The 17,534-nt window shown below is 38.2% G+C and overlaps 1 protein-coding gene across 1 annotated transcript in view; it reads right to left on the reverse strand.

Annotated features, from left to right (window-relative positions):
• Positions 1-17,534, reverse strand: part of LOC146451192 (short transient receptor potential channel 3-like) — a 31,458-nt gene that overhangs the window by 7,776 nt on the left and 6,148 nt on the right. The window contains exons 3-13 of the mRNA XM_085099485.1: positions 15,124-15,161; positions 13,867-14,018; positions 12,188-12,388; positions 11,734-11,910; positions 10,053-10,077; positions 9,801-9,827; positions 8,419-8,692; positions 7,700-7,747; positions 6,320-6,676; positions 5,055-5,081; positions 1,427-1,619 (exon numbers count right to left, since the gene is read on the reverse strand). Coding sequence (XP_084955611.1) covers positions 1,427-1,619; positions 5,055-5,081; positions 6,320-6,676; positions 7,700-7,747; positions 8,419-8,692; positions 9,801-9,827; positions 10,053-10,077; positions 11,734-11,910; positions 12,188-12,388; positions 13,867-14,018; positions 15,124-15,161 — 1,519 coding nt within the window. The remainder of the gene's footprint in view (positions 1-1,426; positions 1,620-5,054; positions 5,082-6,319; positions 6,677-7,699; positions 7,748-8,418; positions 8,693-9,800; positions 9,828-10,052; positions 10,078-11,733; positions 11,911-12,187; positions 12,389-13,866; positions 14,019-15,123; positions 15,162-17,534) is intronic.

Consider the following 17,534-nt stretch of genomic DNA (forward strand, 5'->3'; position numbering starts at 1 on the left):
AACATATTTGTGTAAGCTTATCTAGATGGGTCTGTTCGGGTGCTTTACCTGAAAATTTAAGTTGCAGAAAGTTTTAGGGACGGAAACGTATTCCTCGAATACACTAGCTGTTTTTGGCTGAACGAAAATATTACCTGACCTTTCTTTTGCGTTTTAGCTACATTTTTTCCCTTTTGAAATTGAGAGGAATTAGTTTTCCAGTGCTATGAAATTTTTGAGCAAACTTTAGAATTTCTTTTCAATTAAATTACCCCTCTGTTGTCTGCATAAATAAATAAGGAAGATGTGTTATTCAATCTGTGTCACAGTTATCTAGCACCAGTGGAGCGTATAACCTTCCAATTACTACTTCGGATGCTCCACAACTGAGTTATAGGAGACTCGTGGTAGCTAAGTCATTTCAATAGGTTCTTGATAAACATCCTGCAAACTGCCGGGATTTGAATGTCGATGTGTAGCATATGCGCTATGGAATGCATGTTATGGCATAGGTGAAGTCTGGTAAGTAAATGAGAATGATGTATTATTTAGTCAGTGACACAGGCATACTCGGAAAATAAGGAAAATTCATAGTCGTTCGACTCCCGTTAGGAGCTCTCAGAGTTAAATTTTCCAAATATGCCTGTGTCACTAACTGAAAATTCATCATTCTCATTTATTCACCAGGCTTAAAATATGCCACCACATTCAATATAAATAAATTGATAGATTCAAAGTGTATCGTCCGAAAAGGATTGAAAATAAAATGGGCCGTCAACCGTTAGTGCGATTATTTATGCCCATCAGGAGTGTTTTGCCATCTTTAAAATAGGTCACCATAAGCATGAGAAAACGGTAGTCTGCGTCATTACAAGTTATCTCTGGGTATGAACGTTAATTCGACACCTGTCGCTGACTATAATCTGTATGAAAGGCACTTCTGAGAGAATCACAAGAGTCGTACAATATTCGTGTTCCTTGACAACTTGCAACACAAACTCAAGTCTGATTGTGAATCTTATTGCGCAAAGGCTGTCCACACGTCAGTCAATATCGGTTATATTGTGCGATAGGACGTCTGAGGAAAGATGATACGAAAGAAGCCGTTGTGTAATTAATATAACAGGGTGTTACACCTGCTAATTCAGCTATCCAGTTGCATAATATATTATGGACAGCACGCACGGTGCAATGAACAACATCATATTGGTTGGGACAAACTAGGGGACATACAGCAGGAAAAATGGAAGGGTGACAGGCCCGGGCCTTTTATTTGTACTGCATAGGAGAAACGTTGCAGGAACAGAGCGCATGAAGGCTGTGCGTAATAAATAACGTAATAACGCTTTCTAAACAGCAAATTGTGCTGGGGCAGCGATGCCAACAACATGGATAGATCTGAGAAACCACAGAAATAAGAACAAAACGACTTCCAAAAAAAACTTACTTGCACTCGCTGGTATGTGTTGGATAGCAATGCAATCAGCATATTAATCAGAAGGATGACTGCCATGACAAGGTAAATAGCAAACAATAGACCTGCTATAATGTCTGAAGTAGAATCAACTGATTTAAGCAGATCCAATCCCTCTGATAACTCTAGCAAAGACATAAGCAGGTGCAGAGTCATCTTCCACCAACTAAAAAAAACAAAGAATTTAAATGTTAGAGGTTAGATGTTGTCAGGTAAGCCCTGGTGCTCTAATAACCTTGTTCTTGTACTAATTCAATACCGATACTGGTAAGTTTAAAGGTTCCAATCTTTAGGAAAGTTATTAGTGGAGATGACACAGATTCATGGTCTTAGAGATGTATGGTCAACAAAGGCCTTCGAAAATAAGCAATAATCTACAATGTTGAGAATGACGTATTATTCACTGAGTGACACACTCGGGAAAAGGAAATCTGAGTGCTCCAATCAGGAGTGGATCCTAAGACCTTCCGATAACTAGTTAGGAAGCTACACCATTGAGCTACAGGAGACTCGTAGGAGCTAAGGCCATTAAAGTAGGTTACTAGTTTAATTGTTACTTGCATGGCGATCCGTACGGTGAATCATGACAGCCAGGGGGGCAATATTAGGATCACTGGATTGAACGAATAATATACATTAAGATTTTTACTCAAATGGATACTTGCGTATGTCTCGAAAATCTCGTGCAAAACCACCTTAAAGGAAATTTAGGAAACCTTTTGATTGCTCAAAAGAATTAATTGCTTGCCCTTGTAATAGTAGAATGAGTTGGCTGAACACGACAATACACGTATGATTACGCAGAGGCTCCACCTTACCCTCAATGATGAGCCAAACTAGTTTTTGTGTTGTGGGTTTTTTGTGTTACGAGCAACTATTGGCACCACAAAACACAAATACAGTCAAACCTCCCGCAAGCAACGACCCAATATGTCAAGTCTAGGTGGTCGCTTACGAGAGGTAAGAGCATAGTGGGCCAAAATTTTGAACTCATTAGCATAAGGTGACTCCAGAGACTTAGTAGCCACGAATAAGGCGAATGGGACAAGTCTATTACGCGAAACCCGGTACTCCGAATGTGACATTCATGTCCCCCGTACTACCCAAGAATGTACATGTGATGTTACAAAAGCAAATTGTCCAACTTCCGACAGGGGATAGATATGGGGACGTATGTGACAAGTGGTCACAAGTGGTTAAAAAGAAAAGAAAATTGCAAACTGTCATCTCTAAAAGTGGCCGCGGTCGCCTACGAGAGGTGGTCGTTTACGAGAGATTCCAACTATAAGGCTTTGACTGAGAAAATTTTGGTATTTAGGAAACTGTGGTCGCTCAAGAGGGTGGTCGCAAGGGGAAGTTCGACTGTAGCAGGATTATTCCGCTTAGAAAAAAATATGAACCCTTTTCTGCTAAACAGTTTTTGTTTAGGTGAATGAAAAAATGAAAAAAATGCCTTGAAACCCAACACTTTAGGAGAGGAGGCCAATGTCTTTTTTTTATTACAAAATGTCCTATCACAAAGTATGACGTGATATGTAACTTAGTGAGCTGATCATTCAACTTCCGGTGTTAATAATACGAATTTTGTTGGTTTGAAAAAAGTTTAATCGCTGTCTTGTAAAGCTCTTAAAAGAGATTCCGTTTTCCTTGAAACGTAAGCATGATTTTTGTGACAAAGGAAAAAGTGAAACCAAATGGAAATTTAAATTTTTTTTTTCTCATCTTCTCTTTTGGGTGAAGTAATGAAAACAGGAGGTATTATGACGCCATCAAATGAGCCGTACTTGTACTGATTGAGTATTGGTAGAATAAATCCAAATAATAGCAAACATGTGCTGGGTTAAACTAAAATGATTTTTTCCCGAGCAACGGCCTCAAAAGATACGACACTCAAAGCTAGTCTTATTACCAGTTTTACAGATTAAAATATCATTGTGTCGCTCATGAGGTTGATGGATGGATGGATGGATGGATGGATGGATGGATGGATGGATGGATGGATGGATGGATGGATGGATCGGTGGATCGAAGGACGGATGTACGGACGAATGAGGGTTAAATAAAAATGTTTAAAGTCTATAAGTTTGAAAAGTACGTCAAGGACAACACTTGAGTGTCAGTTGTGCACGTCATTCCGTTTGTCACTTTTGACTCCAAATTGATTACAAATGGTAACAAGAAGAGAACAATAAACTATAAGGTCAGTTATTAAATAGCCTCCAAAGCAGACGTTCTTAGGGGTTCGTCATGCGTTCCTGTCCCACGTACGTCTGCTGATTTGAACAGCCACTTCCGTTCGTCGGCAAATTCAATCAGCATTGATTCGTTGTGACAATTACAGCCTATCATATACTGCGAAACAATGGAAATCATCACCCGTGGAGATATTTTTCAGCCCCGCTTTCGGACTTATCCCATATGAGATTGACATTTTTCCTTCCACAACACCGTTTGCATTTTCTTCAGTGATTTCACTGAATTCCAAGATTTTTCTACCAGTTTGTCTACCTGGTCTTTCATAAGATTTACAAGCAGCGAAACCACAACAACAAAATGACTAGCACTTCAAGAATTGAATCGTAAACAAACGGTAGCGCTTGCTAAATAAGTGACTTCCCATAACCAGTTGGAAAGTTAACGACACATCAGTTTTCTTCTGCACAAACTGCACTATGGCTTCTCTTTGATACGCATTCAACTCCCTGATACCAAACGTTTCACAAACATGACCAAAAACCGCATTTAAGTCCGCCATCTTGTCCAGGGTAACATCTTCAATAACAAACACGAGCTTACCCAAAGTTGGGAAGCCGTATCAAGAAAAGCGGATCAACTTTGATAAAAATAGGCTTTGTTATGCAACCTAGAATTGACCCTATATGGCCTTTAGGAACAATGGCGGGAACAATGGCGGCAACAGCTTCTAAATACTCGCGCGATTTTTCAAAATTTTCCGATTACCATACGAGCGGGAAATTTGAACGATCGGAAGACAAATTCTCCCCGGGGGAGGTGGTACTGGTATAATTATCTCGGTGCAAATAGTTACTGTGGGATGGCTGGTAGGGCGAGGGTTGTACTCAAAAGTAAAAGCTGCCGTGTAGGCTACAAGCGTGACATTGCCAGTGTTTGCTGGCAAAAGAGCAATTCAACCGCTTTATCTAGAGGCGCACTACGCGTGGCAAGTGCACTGGAGGTGAAAGCATGCATTTGTTCAGCGATTAACGCCTGAAAGCGCTGCGAGCCTCGCGCCTTCTGATTGGTCCGCAGTCGACGAACGGAAGTGGCTGTTCGAATCAGCAGACGTTCGTGGGGCAGGAACGCGTGACAAACCCCTAAGAACGTCTGCATAGGAGGCTAGTTATTAAAAGACAGTTTGAACCACGTTGTAAGCCATTTTCAATTTTGCCAAAAGTCATATCTAAACATTGTCTCCTGCCAACGGTAAAAAGAAGGCTTGCATCCCAGACTAGAAAACTATTTATCTTCTTAAAATAAACACAAAAATGAACAGATTTTGGAGGCCAACTGATTGTCTGGTTGTTTAAGTTAGACTCTGTTTAAATAATTGGCCCTAAAAGTTGATAGTTGCTAAACTTACCAATTTATTCCCGTTTCGTGACAAACACTGAAAGAAAAGAGAAAGACACAACCACACTTGAGTTCGTCTCAAGGTTTGGTTTTTGCAGCTATCTATGGCATAGATCAATTCCTGTCTTTAACTCGTATCCTACATTATTTAAACATATTATCCTTCAGTAGTTTTTAGTTTTCTTGGCGAACAAGATAAGGGCTGCCTGTTAGCAATGAAAGTGGAATGAAAGTGGCAAAGTCCTAAAGGGAATATTTGTTTACAAATAGGATTTTATGTCTTCAATCCGATCTGTTGTTTGTCTTTTTATTCAGTACTGAAGTTTCTTTAGGAATTTTGTTGTATTGTGTGACATAATGTCACGATACCAGGGTCACGGGCTAGGGCCCTGACAATCTATATTGTACCACCCTCTAGCGTTCATGACCTTTGCACCAAGACACGCACCACGTTCGTCAGTGGATTACTTCTGAACGAATTCAGCCTCCTTTTATTTTTCCCACCCGCCCTGTGGCCCTGTCCTCTTTTCCTAGTCCTGTGTTTTGGTTGCCCTCACCTTTACTGCATGGGCAAAATCATTAATAGTTAATTCAGGACAGTAGTAGTCCTTTCGCTGATGTTGTAATGAGGTAGCTATGGGCCTTTGTTCATAGCCATACATTAGTTCAATTTATATAAAAAATAAAAGGGGCTATGAGACTTTTGCTCATAGCCATTTTCACCAAATCATGGTTTGTTTTGTTATCCTTTGCCCAGCAAACTGAGCCCGGGACATGCAGCACACAGTAATAATATTTATGTTAGTAGGGGTTAAGACATAAAGTAATTCTAGGTTCTTTAGATCTACATTCTAAAACAAATATGTTTAGCAGTACATTTCCTGCTTTAAACCTTTATTTCTTTATTGTTGGGATGTCATACGAACTGAAACTGACAAGGTGGATAATAATAGTAATAATAATAATAACAATAATAATAATAATAATAATAATAATAATAATTAATAATAATAATAATAATAATAATCAGTTTAATTACTCTTTTTGTAGCTTAAGAACTAAATTACAAGAGTGGTCAGGGTACTAATCATATATATACATTAACATGAAACATTAAACATTTAAACGTTTTGCTAAGAATTCTATTTGTAATAAATTTGTCGAGAAGATATCACTGGCTTGTAGATAAAGCAAAACTTTAATTGTTGACTTGGTAAATGGATAAGATAAATCCCATCTCGATTAAACACAATAAACTGTTTACTTTCCACTTACGTTGTTTTTCCTGGCGTATCCTCTTCAACCATCGAAGACTCGGCTACATAGACTTTAGTCATCACACCAGAAAAAGCCACAGTAATTGCAATAAAATGCACCAGAATTACAACCACATCTCTGATTATCCGAAATAAGGCAATCTGAATTGTGCCAATCCCTCTCATTGTCTCCAAAATTTGACCAAAAACTCTGATCGTAAGGAACATTGTGTTGACGCCATACAAATACCCAGCTACCACTAGGGCACGGTTATTAGTTACTGATTCAGACGTCGTCCAGGTGAATATTCTTAGAGGCAATATCACACAGAAAAAAATGGAGAGAAAGAGGATGTCGAAAAAGTTCCAGTGATCTCTGTAACGGAAAAAAATGATGGTCTTTAGAGAATTGTTTGAGATATTAGTACAAGCAATTCTCCCCAGGGAGGCTCGCGAGCGCCTTTGGAGAAACAACAACAAAAACAAGAAATAATAATAGATATTAAACAGATCCAAAGCATCTCTTTAAATTACATAAGCAAAAAAATTGACATGTCCCAGAGACTCATGCGTGCGTAGAAACCATGTGCTTTGACGAAGTTTGGATTTTCGCGTTTAGACATTCTAGTGCGTATTTTTCTGCACCCTTTTAGACTTTGCAAACGGAATTGTATGGATTGTTAGGCTTAGGATTTCCACGGCCTTGTTGCTGCACAAAGGTATAGTTTTGCTTGCTTATCTTTGTAATTTATTAGCAATTTTCATGGACATGCTTGTTCAGAAGCTGACCTTATCGCATCGTGTCACATCAGATTTTTCTGTATTCGTTTCCCTAGTTTTACGGTCCTTTTCAATGGTTCTTACGGTTCTGATGGATTACGGATTTCGGTTCTTGGATCATCACCGTTAAGAATACATTAAAGTACCAGTAAAACGGACAGCTATTAACGTGTGGATTGTATTGCGAATTTGGGCTGCTGATCAAGCAAGACGCCGTGGGTTACAATCTCACATGGATTTATTTAATTTAGTTGAACAGCGCTCGAATAACCTAAACTTTAGCGGCATTGCAAACCCGCCTCATTACCAAGTCAGCCCCGGTAACACCTACAGGTTTTTGTGACTCTACGGTAACCAGATCAATTTTTTAAAAATTCTTACTGAAACTTTAACAGCTCTCGCCAAACAACTACCTTTGAAATATTAAAAAAATAAGACCGCCTTCACAATAAGAATATTCTATCGCCCCTCCAAAGGCCTTTTCATTGATAACTCAGCGTAAATTAATTGTCATCAATGTGACGGTCATAGCAAAACATCTTATGTTTAATGACAATGTAAAAAACTGAATTATGTAGTTTAAGAGAAAGGCTTGACAATTATAGACAAGGTTACGTACCTGAAATACTTCTTGAGTTTCGTTTGGCCTCCGGTAGGCAAGTCGTATCTATATTGTTGTCAAGAGAATTTTAGGATGGTGATTTAGTTGAGAAATGTCAGGCTGTGCTTGAAAACAGTTTTGCCAAGGTCTCCTCGAAGGTTCAAATTGGGAAAACATTTACCCCCTCATTAAGCTGAGTTAATGAGGGGGTAAAAGGGAGTATTCTGTATTTCCTGCGACCACTTGGTCTGTTGGTATCTTTTGGTGTTTACAACACAGCCTAAATTTAGATGACGGTCAGCGAGAGCTGCTGCAAGGCTGAGTTTACTGCGCTGTAGTTGGAAGAACAGTCCCAAGGAAGGAACATAGTAAGCAATGTCTTCCATCAACCGCATACCTTCTAGGTTAGCTCAACTTAACTAAACCAGACAAGTTAAACCTTACAATTAGTGTGGTGAAAGGAGCAATTAAAGACTGAATACAAGAGGGTAAGGATTGCAGGATAACGAATTCCTTCCATCATCCATTTGTTCAAGATAATGTTTTCTTTGTCAGCTCGACTATAAATCACCCAGACAAGTTTAACCTTCCAGTTAGTGCGATATAAGGAGCAGTTGAATACTGAGCTATAAAGAAGAGGTCCCTTTCCCTTTACCGTTATGGCTATGTCCACTAATGCACAAAGAAAGTGGAGGAAGTAACAATTAGAAAAAAGAGAGTAATGTAATATAAACTACCTGGGATTTTTCCTTTGTGTCAATAATGCTGTATGTTCAGCTGTTGAGATTTCGTTCTGTTTGGCATGTCCCTTGTCACATATGACCTGGTTTAATTCCATCAAGAGTCGTCCCAAGAGGAAAATCAAAATGGCCCACTCCAGACCACTGAATGAAAGCTGGGAAGGCTCAAGACAAATTGCCAAGTGTAGTCCCAGGAGGGCCAGGTACGTTAGCATGTCCCGAACAAAGATGAAGTGAGGGGTCATGAAATAATCCATGTACATACTTCCTGCTGACAAATTTATTTGAGGTAAGTGGTAATATAACTAATGATCATTCTGTTATATTGAAAATCACCCTCTCCTTGGCTTTAACCTCCCTCATACGAAATCGGAACAGTACTAAACCCCTAAACACCGAAAAATAAAATTAAAAAAATCCTTCTTTTCCGAAATGGTTCTTCAGTTTTGCTTGCTCGGGCTTGGGCTCTGAAGTTCCTATAAGCAACATGGCATGTGAAAAAGGAAGGATAATAAGTAGAACATTTAAGGTGTCTGAACACAGTTTTCGCGCGCTTCACAGGTTCAGTTAATGATGCTGTTAAGCGCGCGCTAGGGTTGAGCTACGCAAATACGGCGTCGATAAAGCGATCCCTAAATTTTATATCAAATGGATCACAAAGTTAAGTTTTGTTCTTAAAATAACTCAATTTCTCGTTTGTGAACTGTTTTTCTTTTATCTCCGAGCAAAAAAGTGAGTTCACGAAGAGCTGAGCATTTTTGCTCGCTTTTGATCTTTGCTGTTAAAAACCACTCATGCGCATTTGTCCCAACATTTGTGACTGGTTGTTTTTTGTTGAAATTAACTTTTTCTGAGGAACCGATAATGAATTTCGTGAAATTTTGCAAAAAAGAAGTCCTCTAAAACCCCAACTCGCTTGAGAACGTAGTTCCCAAATAACGTTTACTAACACCTGTATACTAGAAAACTTTGTTCGGCCACGTTAATTTTACAACCGACTTTGATGGTAATGTTGGTTGAGACTTTTGTCTCAGTATTGGTTGGTCATGAAGGTCGTTATAAACGCAAAAAAGGTAACCACAACATGAATAAATCGTTTTATTTAAGAAGCAAATTTATTTGACAAAGTGTAGTAACTGGAGACTCTTTTCAAGTTGAATTAGGATTTGGAATTGCTGGTTTTCGAGGAGGGGAAAAAATCGGGGTACCCGGAGGAAAACCTCTCAGAGCAAAGGACCAGAACCAACAACAAACTCAACCTACGTATATATGAGCTAGGGTTAATGAATCGAACCCAGGCCTTATTACCCTAGGGGTCAGCATTACGCAATCCCTGTATAAAATCAATCAAAATTAAGAATGGGTTAATTAATACTTACTTGGTAAAACACCTCCATCATCAGAATCTAGTTCATTAATGAAACAAAAATTTCAAGTATATCATCAAGTTTGTCAAAGGGAAGGGTTGTACTAGTCATTTAAATTTAGTAAATGTAGTAGTGATGCGCATTTGATCATCTTGCCATGGAAAATGCGCAATATAAGCGAATAAATGTATTATAAATTATTGTAAGGAAGTTTCTGTCAAATTGTTAATTTATAAAGTTATACAAGAATGGATAAATACTTACCTAGTGAATCACCTCCATCTCCAGATATGAATCACCTCCACCTCCAGATATGATAATCTTTATTTATCCACGGTCCAAAATTCGTCAGTTTTAAAATGCCTAATACTAATATAATAAAAATATTTAAATAAAAAGAAAAAGCTGCTTTCCACGAATGCCATGCCTTACAGTTCTTTGAGTAATCGTTTAAATTGCCCAAGGGACTCTGCTTCCCTTAAGTTATAAGGAAGACTGTTCCAGAGAATGGCGCCACTATGGCTGAAGCTGTTTTTGTAATAGTTTGTGCGCGGTAATGGAACATTGAGTTTATTTTCAGAGTCCCTTAGGTTATATGCGACTTCTCGCCTTTCAAATTTAGAACTAAGATAGTTTGGAGCGAACCCGTGCAGAGACCTGTAAACCATCGTAGCTCTTTGAAATTGTTGCTGGCAAGCTAGGTTTTTCCACCCTAGAAGTTTGAAAGGGTGACCAGCATCTGCTCTGTTTTGTAACTTTTGAACCTTATTCCGTAAGGTTTACACCGGTCATTAAGAGTTTAGCAAGCAAGCAGTTGTCAAATCGTTATTTGATAAAGGTACGTAACTATACGAGTTTACAGTCAAGAACAGAATTACACAGTATACACATATGAAATAAGACAAAAATACAAGTGCGTATACCTACAGTATAGCATAGTCAAATGTGATGTCTAACGATTAAATCTAAAATCTAAGCATAAAACTAATTTAAAATGTAAATATATACCAGTCAATGACTAATGTTGAGGTCAACACGACTGACCTTTGACCAACTTTTTTTTACGATTGTCAGGTACATAAAATCACAAAACCAAAAAAAAAAAAGAAAACCAACAAAAAAGAGGGAAGAAGACAAATGACAAATATCGACCATCTTGATTGAAATATACTGGTCGTAAACAGTGTCCTAAAGGCGGGTTACCAAATCCCCTAGTCCACGTTTTAACCCAAATCCTAATTGGCCCAGTGCCAGTATCGCAAACGATCCGAGAGAGAAAGTAAAAAAAAAAAAAAAAAAAAATGAGCAAAACTAATATGTTAAAAGGTACATAAAAAGAATCAATATAAACTCTTGGACATCACAAACAAACTGTTAATGACACAATAACTAAATACAAAAACAACGACAGAGATTAATGCAAAAATCTTACTCACTTTCATCGTTGGATGTACAAGCTTTCACGCAACGAGCTGTTTAGATAAAGAAACAAATCATGAGAAAATATGATAGATTTTATTGTGAGAGGAATTTGCATTTTTCTGGACTCATTTTGATGTTAAACTTTCATTGAAGCACATTAGGTGCATCAGTTAAACTGTTATTTAAGTTTCCGTGAAACTCTGGCGATCTATTAGATTCTCAATTTAACTCTACTCTCTATTCAATGTTGTACTAGTCCCTTAAAAAGTAAACGTAGAAGCAAAACGTAAAAGTAAAAGTAGAATGTTCCTAGTTTTGAAAGAGCAGCCTATGAAAATTTAGTTGACATGGTAACATTATATTCAGTGAACAATGACCTACCACGCCTAATTATTTCCAGATAAATGTGTTAAAAGTTCGCGAAGATTGGTGTCATTTGCTCAAAACAAAACGGCGCTATCAACGTTCAAGGTTAATCTTATTATAGGTTCACCTGGCCACAATGTCTTTATTAATATTTGACCAGTTTCACATTACCTTTAACAATGACTCCCAAGAAGATTAGAGGAAATAGCAGAGTGTCAAAAAGACACCACATGTTGAGAAAAAACCACTTCAGTTTGGTGTATGTTGGATAGTAACGATAGCTCCCATACCATCTGTCCGCAATTATGTCAGTAATTATAGGATGGTCAAAAAACTGCAAGAAAAGAGGAAAAAAAATTACTCCACCACTCCATCCAAATTAAATGCAAAATATTATCTACTTTTCTATTTCACACTGGCGTTTTATTAGTATGTGAAGTCGACCTGTGCATGACTGCAGTCATTAACGTCGCGCCGGAACCTTGCTAATGGATAAATTCATACGCCAAATTTTCGTGGTAGGTGTTTACTCCTAAACCTTCTGAAGCCGATTGCGCGGGAAATGTGGTGGGATGTTAGCAGATTTCCGTTGTTAGGGTTTAAACTTTTACCTTTCTTTGTTCACGTTGTATAGCAGTCTCCAAGAGAACGTCTTTGTGGGGATTTAACCGAAAGAGTAGCCGCAAACCCTCATCATATTTCAGAGGGTCAAGGAAACGCAACGTAAACTCTTCCACACGATTGGCAAGACCAGTGAAATCCTCCTTTTCCTGCTCTTCCTTTTCTGCCCGATCGTACAGCTTTTCGGTGATCTGATAAAATACAAGATGATCACGGTAAACCCAATACCTTTTTATGGGCTGCTTAATGCAGTGAAATACGATTCGTTAACGCTTCTAGTTGTCGAATGGTACAGAAACTGGAAATGAACTCCGGTTTGATGAGCCAACTATGAGGCCCGCTCCGCACACTAACACGAAGACTATAAAAAGAAGTGTCTATGTGAAGACCACCTCAGTGCTAAGAACAACTTGAATCCAATTATAAGCCCAGTGATGATAGGACCATAGAAAGGCATCGAAATAACGTCACATCAGTGTTTGTCCCTGTTAATCGTTGAACGAACGAAACGTTGCTGGTTTTGTGGTCTTAGGGGGTGCTTACCATTTACATGGAAAACCCGGAAATTCCGGTTGGAAAATCAAATGGTACGCATCATTCTATTTGGAGTACTTCTGAAATTATGGGCTTCTGGTCAAAGTGATGCATTTTTATTGCTCCTTTTGGGATTTACAGCTGATGTTCATACATTTTGCATGTTATCCATCTTCTGTTAAGACAAGCTAAATCATTTCGTATTTTGGCCGAAAATTTCCATCCGGGTGGGTTGCGTAAATCGTAAGCACCCAGGATCTCCGGATGTTCCCGGAGATCTTCGACGCTCTTGGAAGATTTTTTGATAATCTTCGGAGCCTTTGTGTAAGTGATCGTTAACGTTCGTTTGACCTTCGGTATGACTTTACAATATCAGTAAAATCTTAATTGGTGTTTTACCTAAAATAATAAATAACGATTTTTTTTATGTTAATTCCGAAGCTGAGGTTTTGATCAAAAAATAAACGGCCGGCGGAGAAGTGAACCTTAGCAACTTGAAGTCTTACCACTTCTGTTAGCCGAGGGCATTACCATCTGTTACACCGGTATGATAGAAAGGGGTTAACTAATTTCCGACCAATTCCACCATCGTGCTTTATCATTGAAAATTGAAACAAATCCAGACACGATTGCACTGTAATACGGGGCGCGACATAAAAGACAGCAACTTGATTATCTTATAGCCTGAGCAAACAAACGACGTTCCACGTTACTAGTCCTGGTTTCCACGCGAGACAAGTGGTGACACCACCAAACGTCGTATACTTACTCAATCTAAATTACTGATTCGATTTATCTTAATACATTAATTTTGAATTAAATAGTTGGATCTGAAAAAAAAAAATTTTCTTCCATGGTTTAATCTGGTCGATAAAAATCGTAAGTGGAATGAGTTAGAAACCGAAGTAGGATTTCTAAGCCATTGCTTTAGCGACACCGGTAAAACAGCAAAATGAATACAGTTTTCTTAACAATCAAACATTTTGCATTTAGGGCACAGGAACTTAGCTTAAAGAAATCGGTTGAATATTCTTGCCAAAAAAATTGATTCAAAATGCCACCAACGCGCCATTAAATAAGAGCTAGCCACCTTAATACAGTATTGTCATCATTATTATAATTTAATTGAACTTACCCTTATTGCAGGCAGCAGCGGATTATCCCCCAAATTCATTAGCACCTTTGCAGTTAATTCCACTTGCACTTTGAAATACCTTTCAGATTCTATTAAGCGTAACAACGAAATTTCGCGGTCTGATGGTCTATCACTTTCTTCACCAGTGGAATCTGGTAAATAAAAATAGGCGATAAAATATTCCGGAGTAATTAATGTATCGCTACGTTACCTTTATTGTCAAATTTAACATCGGACATTAAATTTGAGTTTAACAAGTGTTTTAATTTTTTCTGGTGGTTGACGTAACCAAATTAGACATACCAAGATTAACAATATAGAATAACATGCTTTGTTCACGTACGCTCTATATAGAGAGTTAAGCCTTTCAAACAAAGAAACAAAGGCTTCGTTAAGCCTGGTTTTCACTAGCGACGCAAGCACAGGTGGAAGCACGGGCGCAAGCACAAGCATAAGAGTTTTATGTCAGGTGAAAACGAACGCAACGCAAGCACAAGAAAAATGAAAATTTCGATCCTCGTGCTTGCGCTTTTGCTTGCGTCGAGGCCAAAAAACATTGCCATGCTCGTTCATGTGCTTGCGTCGTTGGTGAAAACCCGGCTTTAGTATTGCTCGTAAAAGAACAGTAATTTAATGAGTTAATCCAGCCATTTTTCGGAAGGAACTGGACTGTTTCGGTGGCGCTTGATCTCTCCGAGTGCGAACGTATTTGCGCCCGTGGTAACCAACAGTATGACGTAGAGTTTGAGGGCCTACACTGGTCCGCTGCAGCGGAATTATCAATAAAAGTTTGCGTGGAAAGGAGTGAGTGACTGCCAAATTTTCCCTTACACAAGATTCAATTTAAAGCTACACATCTTCATGAGTAAAAACGATAACTTAAAGATTAGGTGGGCTGTAAGTAGGGATTCATTCACCTCAAAGACTTAAAGCGTTCAAAGGCGAGCAATTTGACAAATATCCCCAAGAACTTATTACAAGCAATCCTGGGAACAACTTTAGAATGCTGAACTTATCCATTTTTTTTTCATTTATTCTCCGTTCAAGGGCTAAAGCCAATCTTAAAATAATAACAATAATTCCTTCTTCAGAAAAATGTAGTGCAAGCCCGTACAATTTTCAGGATTTTAGAATGTTCACCGCTGATAAAGTGAAACAAAAACGTAGGTGATGAAATTGCTTCAAATTGCGGTTAAGATGGGATCTAAAAGCGCCGTTTGCATTATAAATAAATAGCTAAATCAATCATTATCATACCAATCACAGCTAGTTCAATGACGTCTTCCTTAGTATGCCTAACAAATGAAATAACACTTCATCAAAAGACTAGGAAAAAATTCAAGAGGATGCCAGCATTTTCATTTGCCCGGCTGACCCGATACGCCCTAAGAATAAATGTTTGAAAAAAATGTCACCCCGAATAAGATTTGAAGTTATTTCTAACCTCATACTGGTCGGGTTTAATAACCACTACACCACCAGGGCAACGCAGCAAGCGATGACGTGATTTTTGCGGCTTGGGATATCGGCCGCCTGGGAATTTTTTCTTTTCAGGTGAAAGGTAAGTGGAAGCCTATAACTCCATTTTTTGAACAGCTTTACTGGGTGCTCTTCTTACAATATATTATATACATTAAAATGAAAGGAGCAAGACCCAAAAGGGGCAGGTGCAACGGAACGAATGTCCCATGCGAAGCACCACCCCTGGATTAAGACCTAAATTAAATTTACAACCCAAGGTTCGAATTTATGAGGAAATCTTAATACATTGATCATTAGATGGGTTGCATATGGAGTCATAGACGAGGTGACTTTGACATGAAAAAACACACAATCAAACAAACAACAACAACAAAACAGTAAGTTGCAATCTTATTACTCATCACAACTGAAGAATTAAAAATAGAATAGCACCGACACAATCTCCATTTCTCCTACCTTAGGATTTCTCCAATCAGCCCCTCCGTCCCCCCTCCGGTCTACATAGGGTTAAGCTATAAAATATATATATTTAGCCAAGCCTAAAAGCGGAGCTCCACAATTCCTTTTTAATAGCATTTATATACATGCTACTCTGCTTATTGTATAAACGTAATAACGTTACAAATTCTTCATCCTGTCTTGCGTTACATATATCTTAAGTGCATATAAAGCACACTTTTTACGCGTCAACGGAAAATGTTTTGAAAGCTGTGCTTGTTGATCGTGCGAGATCACATTGCTGAATCCCAATGACGTTCGAGACCATAAAACACTTGTGGATGAAAAAATTACGCTCTCTCAAATATTTCTCCTGTGGAAACTATAAATGCATTTGTGTAACGTTTAAATTGCGTACAATGAAGAAAATTTGGCGACCAAGTAATGTTTACGCGCGTGCAACCTGGCCGCTCGGATAAAAACAAAATTTTTGTTTCAAAATGTATTACTCTGTAAATATTCCTTGTACAGAAATATTTATAGTCTCATAATAAACGTTACAAGAAAAGAAATAAAAGAAAAATAACGTTTGGTTATGGTTCGAGATATTTGAACGTTTACTTTAAAATTTGGGCGTACTGTTTACAAATATGCGCTGGGAATGAATTACACAAGTCGAGCACAAAATGTTCAAAACAGTTAGTAATGACTCTAGGAATATTTTTCCTAAAGAAATAATATTAGTCTCTAACTAAAAATTAAAAAAAAAAAAAAAAAAAAAGCAGGCAAAATAATGTTTGGTTGTGGCCTGGAGCGTGTTTACAAAACTTATGCGCTGTGAATTGCGAACGAATTACATAAGTCCAGCACAAAATGTTCAAAATTATCGCGATCCTGGGGGATTTTCCCATTGCGCTAAGACGACGTTATTTTACGATAATGTCGTCTCAAAATGATGGTTTTTGATTGGCTCAAAAACTGTCATGTAAGCATGACAGCACGGCACTTAAATAGGTTCGGCGCGCACAGATCAAAATTTTACTTCTGTGAATGAAAATGCGACGTTGGATAGTGTTGTTTATTTCTTTTCATTTGAGTTTACAAAGCTTCTAACACAGTTCATGGACCACTTATAATATTTTTTTGTGGTGAACATGTACCATGGTACAGCGGATACAACTTTTTTCTTGAGGTTAAGCGAAAAAGAGTGATTATAAATTCGATGAAGAGAATATTTATTTACAAGACTTTCTTAAGTATGAAAGCGGCCAAGGTAAATAACAATGAGCTTAAATTCCAATAAATTATGGCATTTTCAAAGCAAAAGGATCTGTTTCTTTTCTGATGTCTCTTATCTCTAGGAAAAAATTGCTCCAAGAGCGCTGCTGCATTCTCTTTCATGGCTCGGGTTTGTCAATTTGATCTTCTTGTCGTAGCGCCGAACGGCACTCGGTAATTTTTACAGTATTCTTCGTGGTCGGGTTAGGGGGAGGAGACGGCTGACATTTCAGACTATATTCTTCGCCGCTTGGTTTCTTTTAAATTTCTAAATCTCCGCGGTATCTAAGCTAGGATAACAATGCTCTGTTTTCGTTTTTGGGTACTAGTATGGTTGCCCTTTTTATTCTTGCTACTGGTTGTCAGGTTTATTCATCACTGTTTTCAGATTGTTGTATTTGTCTCGGGGCCGGTCACAAATTTTCAATAAAATTTGCTGGTAAAATGTTTAAACCTACTAGCTCGTCTAT

Source organism: Pavona decussata, unplaced genomic scaffold, assembly GCF_977016875.1.
Source record: "Pavona decussata unplaced genomic scaffold, jaPavDecu1.1 SCAFFOLD_394, whole genome shotgun sequence".
NCBI classification, from domain to species: domain Eukaryota; kingdom Metazoa; phylum Cnidaria; class Anthozoa; order Scleractinia; family Agariciidae; genus Pavona; species Pavona decussata.